The 14,542-nt window shown below is 41.8% G+C and overlaps 1 protein-coding gene across 4 annotated transcripts in view; it reads right to left on the bottom strand.

Annotated features, from left to right (window-relative positions):
- nipblb (NIPBL cohesin loading factor b) overlaps positions 1-14,542 on the bottom strand; it is a 502,440-nt gene that overhangs the window by 190,871 nt on the left and 297,027 nt on the right. For 3 of the 4 annotated variants that reach the window (XM_072257459.1, XM_072257463.1, XM_072257462.1), the window contains 2 exons: positions 9,723-9,761; positions 913-1,061 (listed from right to left, as the gene is read on the bottom strand). In XM_072257459.1, coding sequence (XP_072113560.1) covers positions 913-1,061; positions 9,723-9,761 — 188 coding nt within the window. The remainder of the gene's footprint in view (positions 1-912; positions 1,062-9,722; positions 9,762-14,542) is intronic. The other variant, XM_072257461.1, reaches the window with a different exon arrangement.

Below are 14,542 nucleotides of genomic sequence, written 5' to 3'. Positions count from 1 at the left end.
CTGAAAAGATGAATAAGGAGGTTGTGTTCATGTACTCTTCAGAAATCTGATGGCAGACAGAAAGAAGTTGTTCTTAAAAGTTTGAGTATGTGTCTTCAGGCTCTTGTACCAGCTCAACAATGGTAATGATTCTTTACTGCTTTTTGAACATGCCTTTGATGATAGGGAGGATTGTCCCCATGGAACTAGCTGATTCTACAACTCTCTGCAGTATCGTGTAATCTGGTGCATTCGGGGATCCATTCTAGTCTGTGATGCAAGCAGTAAGAATGCTCTTCATTCTACATTTGTAGAAATTTTGCAAGAGCGACATTTCAAATCTCCGCAAACTCCTAATTAACTGGAGCTGCTGGCGTGCCTTCTTTGTGAATGCATCAATATGTTGGGCCCAGGATAGATCCTCGAGGCTGCTCACCCTTTCCACCATTGACCCCTGAATGAGGACTGGTGTCTATTCTTCCAACTTCTTCCTGAAGTTCACTATCAATTGCTTGGTCTTGCTGACACTGAGTGCAAGATTGTTGTTGCAGCACCATTAAACCAGTGGGGAGGGAGAGTGGGAGGAGGGGAAGGAAGGATTGACTGTAGTGGACATGATGATTTAACCTCATGTTGAGGATTTGTATTACTAGACTAGAAAAATAGAGGGCTATGGGTAACCCAAGATAATTTCTAAGGTAAGGACATGTTCGGCACAGCTTTGTGCGTCGAAGGGCCTGTTTGGGCTGTAGGGTTTCTATGTTCGAAGACTCCCACTCAAAACTACATCTGAAGGAAAGAACATTCTAAATCATACTAAAGAATTTTTTTCCTGGGAAAGAAAATGTATCCCAAATGCAAGCCAAAGGAAGAAAAGCCAGTAACCAAGGAGTAGCACGTCATAAACACAATGATGGCTCAGTTAACAGTTACCTGAAGGATTGTGGTATCAGTGAGGAGCTGTATCTCCAGTAGTTCTGCCATGTTGGAGACAATGTCACACACCCTGTTGTACAGCATGACTATTACCCTCTGTTTATGGCTGGAGTACTTTGCTCGTTTGGCTTTTGAACTGCCGCTTTCTGGAAGAAACAAAGTGATCCAGCTTACCATCAATACCAAAAAGAATGAATTGCAGTGAAATCCACTCAACTCTTTATCTGTTCTATCATATACAATAATGCTGTCTACACAGTAGCCTAGCATTGAGTGTAACACTTTACAGTGCCAGCAATTAGAAGATCCAGGTTTGATTCCTGCTGCTGTCTGTGAGGAATTTCTATATTCCAAACTATATTCCAATCATGACGTAACCAAGGTGCTTAATGCTGTGCCAGGAATGCTGTTATTTTTGTGTCCCAGCTACTCAAAGCCAGCATCCCTCATCTCCCTGGGGCCCTGCCATACATGGTATAAATCACGATTAAATTCCATTTGCTCTCCAACTCAGCATCTAGGGTTCCTCTGGGTCTGCCCAACTTCTAAAGTGTTAGGGTTAGTAAGTAGTGGGCATGACATATTGGTGCCAAAAGCATGGTGATACTTGTGGGTTGCCCCCAGCACATTTGGACTGTATTTCTCATTAACACACACACAATTCTTTTCACTAAGTTTTAATGTCCATGAGATAAATAAAGCTAATTTAAAAAAAATATTCTTTACGCTGTGAATTCTTCTACTTTCTTCTTTGTTCTCAAATCCTTTCCTTGAAGTCATTTAAAAGCCCAGAATCTCAGCCTTGAACATTCAAGGTATTCCAAAATAGAGAACTCTAAAATGTACACAATCCTCTGGGTTAGTGGTAAATTGTGATTCTTTATCCCACAACATAGATTACTATCATTGCTTCCTCCTCTATCAGCAAAACTCACTATTGGTCCTCAGCATAATTTAGTGAGCCACATAAATAGTGCATGATTAACAAATGTCACTGCTCTGAAACATGAACTCAGTTATTCTCTGCAAAGATAACTGCACTGGAGAAATTACCTCCACCACTTTATCAGATAGGGCACTGTAGTTTGTCACCACCCTATGAGTGAAAAGAATGTCCTCAAATCATCTTATTTCTCACCTTAAACCAATGAACTATAGCTTTAGATGTCACCATTAAGGGGAAAAATGTATCACTATCCATACAATCTATGCATCTCACAATTTTGCATACTTTTACTAGGTCACTGCACAAACTCTTCTATACCCCAAATATGAACAAACCCAGCCTGTCTACTATCCTTAGAAAAATATTCCACCCAAAGCAACATCCTGATCAATCTCCTCTATATACCTATTCCAATACAATCACATCCTTCCTACAATGTGTTACCAGCACTACAAACTATATTCCAATCATGATGTAATCAAAGTGTTTAATACTGTGCCGTGAATGCTGTTATTTTTCTGTGTCCCAGCTACTCAAAGCCAGCATCCCTCATCTCCCTGGGGCCCTGCCATACATGGTATAAATCAGGATTAAATTCCATTTGCTCCCCAACTCAGCATCTGCTCAAGATCATTCTGTAACCTCAGATTAGCCACGTTATCATCTGTGCCATTTGCAATCCATAAAAACAAAAGATATTGGAGCAGAATTAGACAATTCAGCCTATCATGTCTGCTCTGCCATTTGACCATAGAGTCAGAGAAGTACAACACAGAAACAGGACCTTCGCTCACATCTAGTTCATGCCAAAACCATTTAAACTGCCCACTCCCATTGACCTGCACCAGGACCATAGCCCTCCATATCCCTACTATCCATGTACCTATTGAAACTTCTATCAAACTTTGAAATCGAGCTCACATGCACCACTTGCACTAGCAGCTCATCCCACACTCTCACAACCCTCTGACTGAAGAAGTTTCTCGTGTTCTCCTTAAACTACACCTTTCATCTTCAACCCATGACCTCTGGTTGTAGTCCCACCCAACACCAGTGAGAAAGCCCGCTTGCATTAACCCTGTCTATACCCCTCATAATTTTGGATACCTCTATCAAATCTCCTCTCAATCTTCCATGTCCTAACATATTCAATCTTTCCTTATAACTCAGGTCCTCAAGACCCAGCAACATTCTTTGTACTCTTTGCTGTAGGTAGGGGACGAAAACTGCACACAATACTGCACATGATATCTATTATGTGTAACTAGAGGGCCATGCACAATCCGGATTTGATGGAGACAGGCGGGAGAGGCACGGAGGAACACCTGGAGTAACTCCTGAAATGCTTGCTTCGCTGCCGCTGCTACTGCGCAATCAAGAATCTCCGGAGATGAAGGCCCCAAATCCTCGGCTTTGCCTACTGCCTGTTGCTGGGGTTGAAGCGCTAGGCAGAGATGGTGCTCGGTGCCTTCGGATGGACTTGGAGTCGGACTGTGGTCGGATGCTTCCAGTATGCTGCATCGGCAAGTTAGCGGCGCTGGAGGTTTACCGTCTGCATGAGATGATGGGACTTTCGAGAGACTGTGAGATTTTTACCGTGCCATGGTCTGTTCTTATCAAATTACACTGTTGTAACTATATGTTATGTGGTTTTTGTTAGTTTTTAAGTCGGTTTGTCATGTGTTTCCGTGATATCATTCTGGAAAAACATTGTATCATTTCTTAATGCATGCATTACTAAATGACAATAAAAGAGGACTGCGTGTCCTCATAATCTAATCTAATACTCCAGATTAGGCCTCACCAATGTCTTATACAACTTCAATACAACATCCTGCCTCCTGTACACAATACTTCGATTTATGTGCCAAAAGCTTACTTTAAAACCCTATCTACCTGCAACACCAATTTCAACGTTATGGACTTGTATTCACAGATCCCTTTGTTCTTCTACACTCCTCAGTGCCATACCATTCACTGTGTAAGACCCCCCCTTGGGTGGTCTGAATGAAGTAGAACACCATGCACTTGTGTGCATTAAATTCCAGCTATGATAGCCCCCCTCGCTGCACACCACTAGTCACAGGCTTCCAGTCAGAGAGGCAATTATCTACCACCACTGTCTGGCTTCTCCCACAAGGACAATGTCTAATCCAGTTTATTACTATATCCTGAATGCAGAGCGACTGCACCTTCTTGACCAACCTCCCATGCGGGATCTTGTGAAATGCCTTACTAAAGTCCACGTAGACAACATCCACTGCTTTGCCTACCACACATGAAACCATGCTAATCAGTCCATGTCTATCCAAATACTTATATATCCGGTACCCAGAATATCTCCCAATAACTTTCCCACTACTGACGTTAGGCTCACCAGCCTCTAGTTTGCTGGTGTATTTTTAGAACCTTTCTTGAACAGCGGAACAACGTTGGCTGTCCTCCAATCTTCTAGTACATTTCTGTTGCTAAGAATGTTTTAAATAGCTCCACTAGGGCCTCGGCATTTTTCACACTTGCCTCCCGTAGGGTTGGAAGGAACACCCTGTTAGGCCCTGGGGATTTATTCACACTGATTTCCTTCAGGGTAGCAAACACCTCCTCCTCTTAACCTGTACAGTATCCATGAAGTTGATGCATTTTGCCTCATGTCTACAGAACATTAGAAATAGGAGCAGGAGTAGGCCATGTGGCCAATCGAGCCTGCTCTGCCATTCAATAAGATCATGGCTGATCTGGCCATGGATTCATCTCCACCTACCTGCCTTTCCCCATAACCCTCAATTCCCCTACTATGCAAAAATCTATCTGACCTTGTCTTAAAAATATTTACTGAGGTAGCCTCCACTGCTTCATTGGACAGAGAATTCCACAGATTCACCACTCTCTGGGAAAAGCATTTCCTCCTCATCTCCATTCTACATTTACTTCCCTAAATCTTCCGGCTATGTCCCCTAGTTCTAGTCTCACCTACCAATCGAAACAACTTTCCTATCTTCACCTCTATAGATTCTGTGTCATCTCCCAAGAAAATACAGATGCAAAAATTGCATTTAAGAACTCCCCCATCTGTTTTGGCTCCACACTTGGATTACCATTCTGGTCTTCCAGAGGACCAATTATGTCCCTTGCAATCCTTTTGCTCTTAACACATCTGTAGAAACCCTTAGGATTCTCTTTCACCTCATCTGCTAGAGCAAATTCCTGCTTTCTTTTGGCCTTCCATGTTTCTTTCTTAAGTGTTCTCTTGCATTTCTTATTCTCCACGAGCACCTCATTTATTCTTACTTGCCCACACCTGCTAAGCACCCCCTTTTCTCTCATAACCAAGACCTCAATATCTCTTGAAAACCAAGGTTCCCTACACTACTTGTCTTTACTTTTTATTCTGACAGGCATATACAAGCTTTGTACTCTCAAAACTTCATTTCTGAAGGCTCCCACTTTCCAAATACACCTTTACCAGAAAACAGCCCTTCCCAATCCACACTTGCCAGATCATTTCTGATCCCATCAAAATTGGCTTTTCTCCAGTTAAAAATCTCAACCCACCAACCAGTCCTATCTTATTGCATACTCACTTTGAAACTAATTGCACTGTGGTCACTGGATGCAAAGTGTTTCCCTACACAAACTTCTGATACCTGCCCTGTCTCATTCCCTAACAGCAGATCAAGTAACGCACACTCTCCCATTGGAACTTCTACATACTGATGAAGGAAATTTACTTGAACACACTTGACAAATTTTATCTTATCCAGTCTTTTACAGTATGGGATTTCTAGTCAATATGTGGAGAGTTGAAATCATATACTATATGCATCTTCAACATAAACAAGAATATAATTCTTGCAACAGTCTGTGATCTCTTTAAAAATTTGTTCCTCTAAATCGCTAGGAGTGTTGCCTGGTGTGTAATATAGCCCTATTAACTTGGCCATACATTTAAGATTTCTCAGTTCTACCCATAAATCTCACTTGTCGAGTTCTCCCATCTATCCTCAAGGAGCACTGCCATGATATTTTCCCTGATTAGTAATGCCACCCTTCCTCCTTTAATCCCTCCCACTCTGCCATGTCTAAAGCAATGGAACTCTGGAATGTTGAACGGCCAATCCTGCCACTCCTGCAACCAAGACTCACTAATGGCTACAATGTCATAATTCCAGTGTTGATTCATGCACTGAACTTATTCGCCTTTCCTATGATATTTCTTGCTTTAGGGGAATGGGCAAAGAAGTGGCAAATGAAATACAATGTGGAAAAGTGTATGGTCATGCACTTTGGTGGAAGAAATAAAAAGGCAGACTATTATTTAGATGGAGAGAGAATTCAAAAAGCAGAGATGCAAAGGGACTTGGGAGTCCTTGTGCAGGATACCCTAAAGGTTAACCTCCAGGTTGAGTTGGTAGTGCAGAAGGCAAATGCAATATTGGCATTAATTTCTAGAGGTAGAAGAAGAGCAGGGATGTGATGTTGAGGCTCTATAAGGCACTTGTGAGACCACACTTGGAGTATTGTGTGCAGTTTTGGGCTCCTTATTTTAGAAAGGATATACTGACATTGGAGGGGATTCAGAGAAGGTTCACGAGAATGATTCCAGGAATGATAGGGTTACCATATGAGGAACGCTTGGCAGCTCTTGGGCTGTATTTCCTGGGGCTCAAGAGGATTGGGGGGGGGAGACTCATAGAAACATCCTGAATGTTAAAAGGCCTGAACAGATTAGGTACGGCAAATTTATTTCCCATGGTAGCAGAGTCTAGGACAAGAGGGCACGACTTCAGGATTGAAGGACGTCCTTTTAGAACTGAGATGCAGAGAAATTACTTTAGACAGAGGGTGGTAAATTTGTGGAATTTGTTGCCACAAGCAGCTGTGGAGGCCAATTCATTGGGTGTACTTAAGGCAGAGATAGATAGGTTCTTGATTAGCCAGGGCATCAAAGGGTATGGGGAGAGGGCAGGGAAGTGGGGATATTTGGAAGAATTGGATCAGCCCATGCTTGAATGACAGAGCAGACTAGATGGGCTGAATGGCCTACTCCTGCTCCTATATCTTATGGCCTTTGAAATATACGCAGCTCAGGACACTAGCTGGTATATTTGATGCCATGCTCAACATTTTGATTACTGAATTTGAGGTCTTACCAACATCTGCCTCCACAACCTCTCTACTAATTGTTCTGGCACTCTGGTTCCCATCCCCCTACAAATCTAGTTTAAACCCCACCGTGAAGCATTAACAAACCTTCCCACTAGGATATTCGTCCCCTCCAGTTTAGATGCTTCTGTGCAGGTCCCTCTTTCCCTGGAAAAGAACCCAATAATCCAAAAATCTTATGTTCTCCCTCCTACACCATGTGTTAAACAGTATAATCTTCGAGATCACAACCCTGGAGGTCCTGCCCTTTAACTTAGTACCGAACTCTGTGAAGTCCAAATAAAAGTTAACCAATTTCCCCTGGGCTCAATAAAGTACTACTACTATGACGACGACGACGACACGACAACGTTAGAAACCAGGAAATTATAATCTGTGGAGTCTGACATCAGTTGTGGGAAAGTTAATGGAAGGTATTCTAAAGAATGGATATACAAGTATTTGGATAATCACAGACATTAAAGACACTCAATATGGCTTTGGGTGTGCTAGGTCATATCTAACCAATCTCTTCGTGTTTTTTAAGGAAGCTACCATGAAAGAGGATGAAGGTAAGGCAGCTGATGTTGCCTACATGGACTTTAGTAAGGCATTTGACAAGGTCCCGCATGGGAGGCTGGTCAAGAAGGTACAGTTGTTCAGCATTCAGGATGAGGTAGTAAATTGGATTAGACAATGGCTTTGTGGGGGAAGTCAGCAAGTTGTAGAGGGCTGCCTTTCTGACTGGAGGCCTGTAACTGTTGGTGTGCCATAGGGATTGGTGCCGATTCCTTTGTTGCTTGTCACCTCCATCAATGATCAGTTTGATAATGTGGCTAAATAGATTAGAAAATTTGCGCAGGACACCAAGATATGGGGTGTAGAGGGATCTGCATTAGCTGGAAAAATGGACTGAAAAAAGGCAGACGGAATTTAATGCAGACAAATGGAAAGTTTTGCACATTGCATAATGAGGGGAGGTCTTACACAGTGAACAGTAGGGAACTGAAGAGTGTGGTTGAACAAACGAATCTGGGAATACAGGTACATAATTCGTTAAAAGTGACGTCAGAGATAGATAGGGTCGTAAAGAAAGTTTTTGGCACATTGGTCTTCATAAATCAATGATTGTGGGTGGGATTGCTCTGCTGCTAGAGAGGAGAAAGGCTGCCACTGCCAGAGAATGTTACCCAGGTTTTCTGTGTTTTGGATATGGATATGAATATGGACTTTTTTTTTCCAGTCTTATAATTTTTTTATATTGTGTTTTTCATCCGATCTTGCTCTTTTTTGTTTGTGTGGAGGAGGGGGATTTTTGAGGATCAATGTGCCTGTTCCGTTTTTGTTTGCTTTTTTGTGTGGGGAGGAGGAATTGGGGGAATGAGAATCATTCTGCCATTCTTTTCTATCTTGGTTTCGTGGCTATCTGGAGAGTTGTATACTTTGATAACAAATGAACCTTTGAACCTATTTTGAGTACATAACATGGGATGTTATGTTGAAGTTGTATAAGCCGTTGGTGAGGCCTAATCTGGAGTACTCTGTGCAGTTTTGATCAACTACCTATAGGAAAGATGTAAACAAGGTTGACAGAGTGTACAGAAAATTTACAAGGAGCCTAGAGGACCTGAGCTTTAGGGAAAGTTTGAATAGGTTTGAACTGTATTCTTTAGAATGTAGAAGATTGAGAGGAGATTTGATAGAGGTATCCAAAATTATGAGGGGTGTAACAGGGTTAATGCAAGCAGGCTTTTCCTACTGATGTCGGGTGGGACAACCAGAGGTCATAGCTCAAGGGTGAAAGGTGAGAAGCTTAAGAGGAACATGAGGGGAAATTTCTTCAATCAGAGTGTTGTGAGAATGTGGGATAAGCTGCCAGCGCAAGTGGCACATGTGAACGCTACTTCAACATTTAAAGGAAGCTTGGATGCGTACATGGATTGTAGCGATAGAGAGGGCTATGGTCCTGGTGCAGGTCATTGAGAGTAGGCAGTTTATATGATTTTTGACATGGACTAAATGGCCCATAGGGCCTGTTTCTGCGCCGTACTTCTCTATAATTCTATGTTATAACTTACCAAATGCATTAGACTTCCACATACAGACAATATACACCCATTTCCTCTAATAGAAAATCAGTAATTTTTTTCCCGCCAAAGCACAATTGCCATGTACGTACAGCTCCAGTAATATTCATTTATGTGCAGGTTGTAAGTTGTCCCTAAGAGTGTGTGGAATTTTCCTGGGTACTCTGGGGTTTTCCTACATGCCAGAGGTATGCTGGTAGTTAGATTAATTGGCTAGTGTAATATAGATGACTGCTGGCAGAACTAGAGGATGTTAATAAGCATGTATGAGAGAACAGATTACAAAGAAATAAGTCATAGTTAGGAATTAATTGGATTGTTCAGAGCTCGCACAGACACAACGGGCTGATTGACCTTGTACTTAGTAAGCAAAATAAAAAGGAGAACAACAACAACATTACTACACCTTGCAGCATTGTTTACATACAAAACCTTTGCCTCAAACCAAGACAGCACAAGACTAAAATTACAAGCACGCCATACAGAATCATACACATAATATATCAGGCAAAGTATTAAACTGGACCCAAGCTCAAACATTTACTCGCTTGCCCATTCACTTAGTTGATGTAAACAATGCAATGTTATGCTTTACTGTCTCTTCAGTGATGATGCTAGGTTACTTCACTTACTTGAATGAAAACGATTCTCCTCCGGGTGTTTGGACGTTGCTGTGAGGTAAGCAGATGCAAGTTACTGGTGCTGTTACACGTTCTATGATAAAATTTGCAATTTATCACATAGGGAGTATACCAATGAGATTACTGGCCGTAAATGCTTTTCCTAACAGTATCCTGACATATAACATAAACAACAAAACAGGCAGAGCAGGACTGATCTAATCTCAAGCTTGCTCTGTCATACAGCAAGATCATGGCTGATCCTTTATTGGTTCCCCAAACTCATGCATTCCCTCCCCATACCCTAAGAATTTCTTGCAGTTGAAATATTTGTTAATCTCTATTTTGATTATGTTCAATGATCATCCAATTCATAGATCCTTAGGGTAAATATAAGATTACTCACTCTTCTAAATCGCTACATAGACTTGATTCATCTCATCAGGAATCAACCCAGTGAATCTTCTTTGCACCAACTCCATTGCAAGCACTTTCTCTTTTAGTATGGAGACTAAATCTGCACGAAGTCTTGCCAGCATTTGGCAAATTGCCCTGCCTTTATCTTACAATCCCTCCTAATAATGACAATGTTTCATCAGCATTCCCAATTATTTGCTGTATCTGAACATTAACTTTCCATGTTATAGAAACATAGAAACCTAGAAAATAGGTGCAGGGGTAGGCCATTTGGCCCTTCAAGCCTGCACCGCCATTCAGTATGATCATGGCTGATCATCCAACTCAGAACCCCGCCCCAGCCTTCCCTCCATACCCCCTGATCCCCGTAGCCACAAGGGCCATATCTAACTCCCTCTTAAATATAGCCAATGAACTGGCCTCAACTGTTTCCTGTGGCAGAGAATTCCACAGATTCACCACTCTCTGTGTGAAGAAGTTTTTCCTAATATCGGCCCTAAAAGGCTTCCCCTTTATCCTCAAACTGTGACCCCTCGTTCTGGACTTCCCCAACATCGGGAACAATCTTCCTGCATCTAGCCTGTCCAATCCCTTTAGGATTTTATACGTTTCAATCAGATCCCCCCTCAAACTTCTAAATTCCAATGAGTATAAGCCTAGTTCATCCAGTCTTTCATCATATGAAAGTCCTGCCATCCCAGGAATCAATCTGGTGAACCTTCTTTGTACTTCCTCTATGGCAAGGATGTCTTTCCTCAGATTAGGGGACCAAAACTGCACACAATACTCCAGGTGTGGTCTCACCAAGGCCTTGTACAACTGCAGTAGTACCTCCCTGCTCCTGTACTCCAATCCTCTTGCTATAAATGCCAGCACAAAGTGTAGAGGCAGGAGGTCACCTGCTGCCTCAACTCCACTCTGCCAGTCAATACGATCATGGCCTATCAACCTTAGATTTCAATTCCTCCTCTGTGCCAGATTTTCATATGGCTCAATCCCCAACCTTTCAAAAATGTATCCATGTCCAATGTTAATACTTCCAATGAGAAGGCCTCAACAACTCTCAGGGGTCGAGATTTACCACTCTCTGAGAGAAGAAATTTTTATGTACCCTAGTTTAAATGACCAGCCCCTTCCCCTTACCTTGAAATTGTGTTCCTTCATTCAAGACTCTGACACGAGTGGAAACACCTTGACTTCCATCTTAATGTGGCCCTTAGCATCCCTTAAGTTTCATTAAGATCACCCCTCATTCTGCTAAACTCCTCCCTCATCAGGATTTGGCCTGGTATACTGCCATTGAATTGTCTCCAGTACTACTCCATTCTGTCCTAAGTAAAAGGACCCCAAACTGTATGCAGTACTCCAGGTGTAGTCTCACCAGCAGCTTGTAACAAAAACAAATTGTACTAAGAACAATCAAGCAGCTTGTTCTTGATTGAACATGGCATCAAAGGTTACGGGGAGAAGGCTGGGAACTGGGGTTGAGGTGGAGATAGAAAAAAGGATCAGCCATGATTGAATGGTGGAGCAGACTCCATGGGCCAGATGGCCTAATTCTGCTCCTATGTCTTAGGGTCTTAAAAACTTCTGTATTCCTAAACTCCTAAATAAAGATCAACATGTCATTTGTCCACTTAACCACTTATTGTTTCTGACTGCCAACGTTATGATTCATACATGAGTACACCTAAATCCTCCGTGCAGTTAACATTTGCTGTCCTTTTTATTTAGATAATAATCTTTCAACTTCTGTTATCAAAGTTAAAAACCTCACACTTACAGGACTCTCAGATCCCATTACAATTCAAAGTTTATTGTATTCCATATAAATAATAATTAGTTTTTTCATTTTCCTTCTAAAGTAAATAAATTCACAGATTATATTTCATTAACCAACTTCTCAATCCATTCAGTCCCTCTATGCAAATCATTAATATAGATCGTAGATAAATGAAGCCCAGTAGGCAAGGTACGTAAGGAAAGATAAGGATGGACTGGAAAATTTAGAACTCAGTAATATAAGACTGATCTGACAAATGCAGACTGGAGCAGCTACTTCTATGTAAGTCTATCTCTAACATGTGAGAATCATTCAAAGTGAAATAATCAGCATTCAGGGCCAACGTGTTCCTGTAAAGGTGCACTTGAAGGTAAGTGAAGGAGTCCAAGAAACACCAGATGTCAAGAGGTATTGAGGAGTGTCACTGAGCTCATCTGCAGAAACGGCTTAATTTCTATCTTTAAGGCTTCTTTCTTTCTTTTTCAAGGTGAATGGGGTTCTGTCAGTGCCCTTGACCAACACCCTCACTCAAACTACGTTTCTTTGCGGCAAAGGGACCCACTTCTGGGGCACATCGACAGCCTGTTTTTCGATATCCCAGGGGCATGGCCTAGAAGTTGAGCGCACGTTCAGTGTTCAGAGGTTTTGTGGCCCTGTGAATGAGCTGATTCTTGGCTGGTGTTGCTGTCTGAAGCATTGCGGAAGAAAATGGAATATCAGGAACAGACGATCTGCTACCAGGGGCCTTGGTGGGCAGCGTTTGTAGCCGATTTGTGACTTGGAGATCTCGAATAAAAGTGACTCGACAGACTTTAATACTGTAATCAGCGAGTTGTTTTGTTTTTGGCTGTCCTCTCATTGAGTGACCCCTCTCTGCCCATTTATTAAGGAGAAAGAGCATGTCCATTTGTTGGGTGAATGATTAGTTTCTGTTGTACTGCAGATCATGGTCTCTGTTTGGGAGCTTTGCTATTGCTTGGTGGGTGGCAGCTGCTGATGGTTTTTGCTGAAATAAGTGGGGGAGGGGGACAGCGAGAAGGGGACTTTGGGGTTCTAGTGTCTTACTGTCACTCATTCTTTTGGGTATTATGTTTTTGTCGTCTGCGAGGAGCAAGAATTTCAGGTTGCATACTGTATACATCCTCTGATTATAAATGGAACTATTGAACTCTTGGTATGGAGAATGAACAAGAGGGGAAGTCTGACAACAGCATAAAAATGTTAGTGTTTGAAAAAAAATTAAGAAGGGAGCATAAATATCTTTGCAAACAATAGAAATGCTATTATGAAGATGGCAAAGTATGAATAAATATATGAAAACCAAGAGCATAACCATGTAATCGAGCATTTAAGAGATGAAAGAAGCAATCTGTGCTTTAAGCCAGAGGAGAAAGCTGAGGTCTTCAATGAATACTTTTCATCAGTATTCACTAAGGAGAAGGATAGCATTGTTGGAGAATTTAGACATGGATACAGCAAACTTTAAGAACATGTCATCAATAAAAATGGATACATGCTCCAGGACCTGACAACATACACATGTTGATATTTCCTTAAATACGGGAGTCTGTTTGACCTATCAAGTCTACGCCACCTTACAGAACATTTCTATTCCTCACTAATTTTCTCTGTAACCTCTTGTCTCCACATTCTCATCGATTTCTACCACCTACACTAGGGGTAAGTTACAGTGGCCAATGAGCATACCAACATCAACATCTTTGGGAAGCAGGAGAAAAATGGAGCACTTGAAAGGAACCAGCAAACTGCACAAATGAGACAAGATGTTGAGTTTGAAACCACATTGTTGGAGCTTAGGCAGGAGCTCTGGTATCTGTGTCTCCATGGGAGGAGATTGATGGGCTCCGACAAGATTTTTTTCAATCGTCAGAAAGACTCAGATGTGAATGTACAAGGTATGACTACTGTTTGTAGATGTCATGAAAACTGATGGTATTATGTGTAGCAAGGAGCATTGTTTATGGCTACAACATGATGTAGAACAGTTGGAAAGGCAGATAGAATTTCATCCTCATAAGTGCAAGAGGTCGTATAGTTCAGAGGGCAGCACAGTAAATGGCAAGGTCCTAGGAAGAGTTTATGAACAGAGGAGTACAAGTTCATAAATCCAGGAAAGTGGCAACACATTTAGCTGGGGTGGTAAAGAAATCACATGTAATGCTTTCCTTCACAGTTGTAGCACTGACAATAAAAGCTGGAATGTCACATTAAAACATTGGTAAGGCCATACACATAAAATAATGGAGGAACTTAGCAAGTTAGGCAGAACCAATGGAGGGAAATAAAAAGACCATGTTTTAGGCCAGGACATTTCAACTGGATTGGAAGGAGGCAGAAGTCAGAATAAGAAGGTGTGGCCAGAAACAAGCTGGCTAGTGATAGGTGAAAGACGTAAAAGGCTGAAGAGAAAGGGAATCTGATCAAAGAGGACAATGGACCATAGAAGAAAGATTAGGCTATAGCTGCCACACTACAGGAAGAATGTGATTGCAACTCCAGAGGTACAGAGGAGATTCACCAGGATATTGCCATGATTCTGTATTTTACTTCTAAGGAAGACTAGATAGTATGGATTAAGTTTCCCTGGAGTAGAGGAGATCAAGTGTAACCA

Source organism: Mobula birostris, chromosome 5 (genome assembly GCF_030028105.1).
Source record: "Mobula birostris isolate sMobBir1 chromosome 5, sMobBir1.hap1, whole genome shotgun sequence".
NCBI classification, from domain to species: Eukaryota; Metazoa; Chordata; class Chondrichthyes; order Myliobatiformes; family Myliobatidae; genus Mobula; species Mobula birostris.
This window is presented reverse-complemented; position numbering and strand designations above follow the sequence as displayed.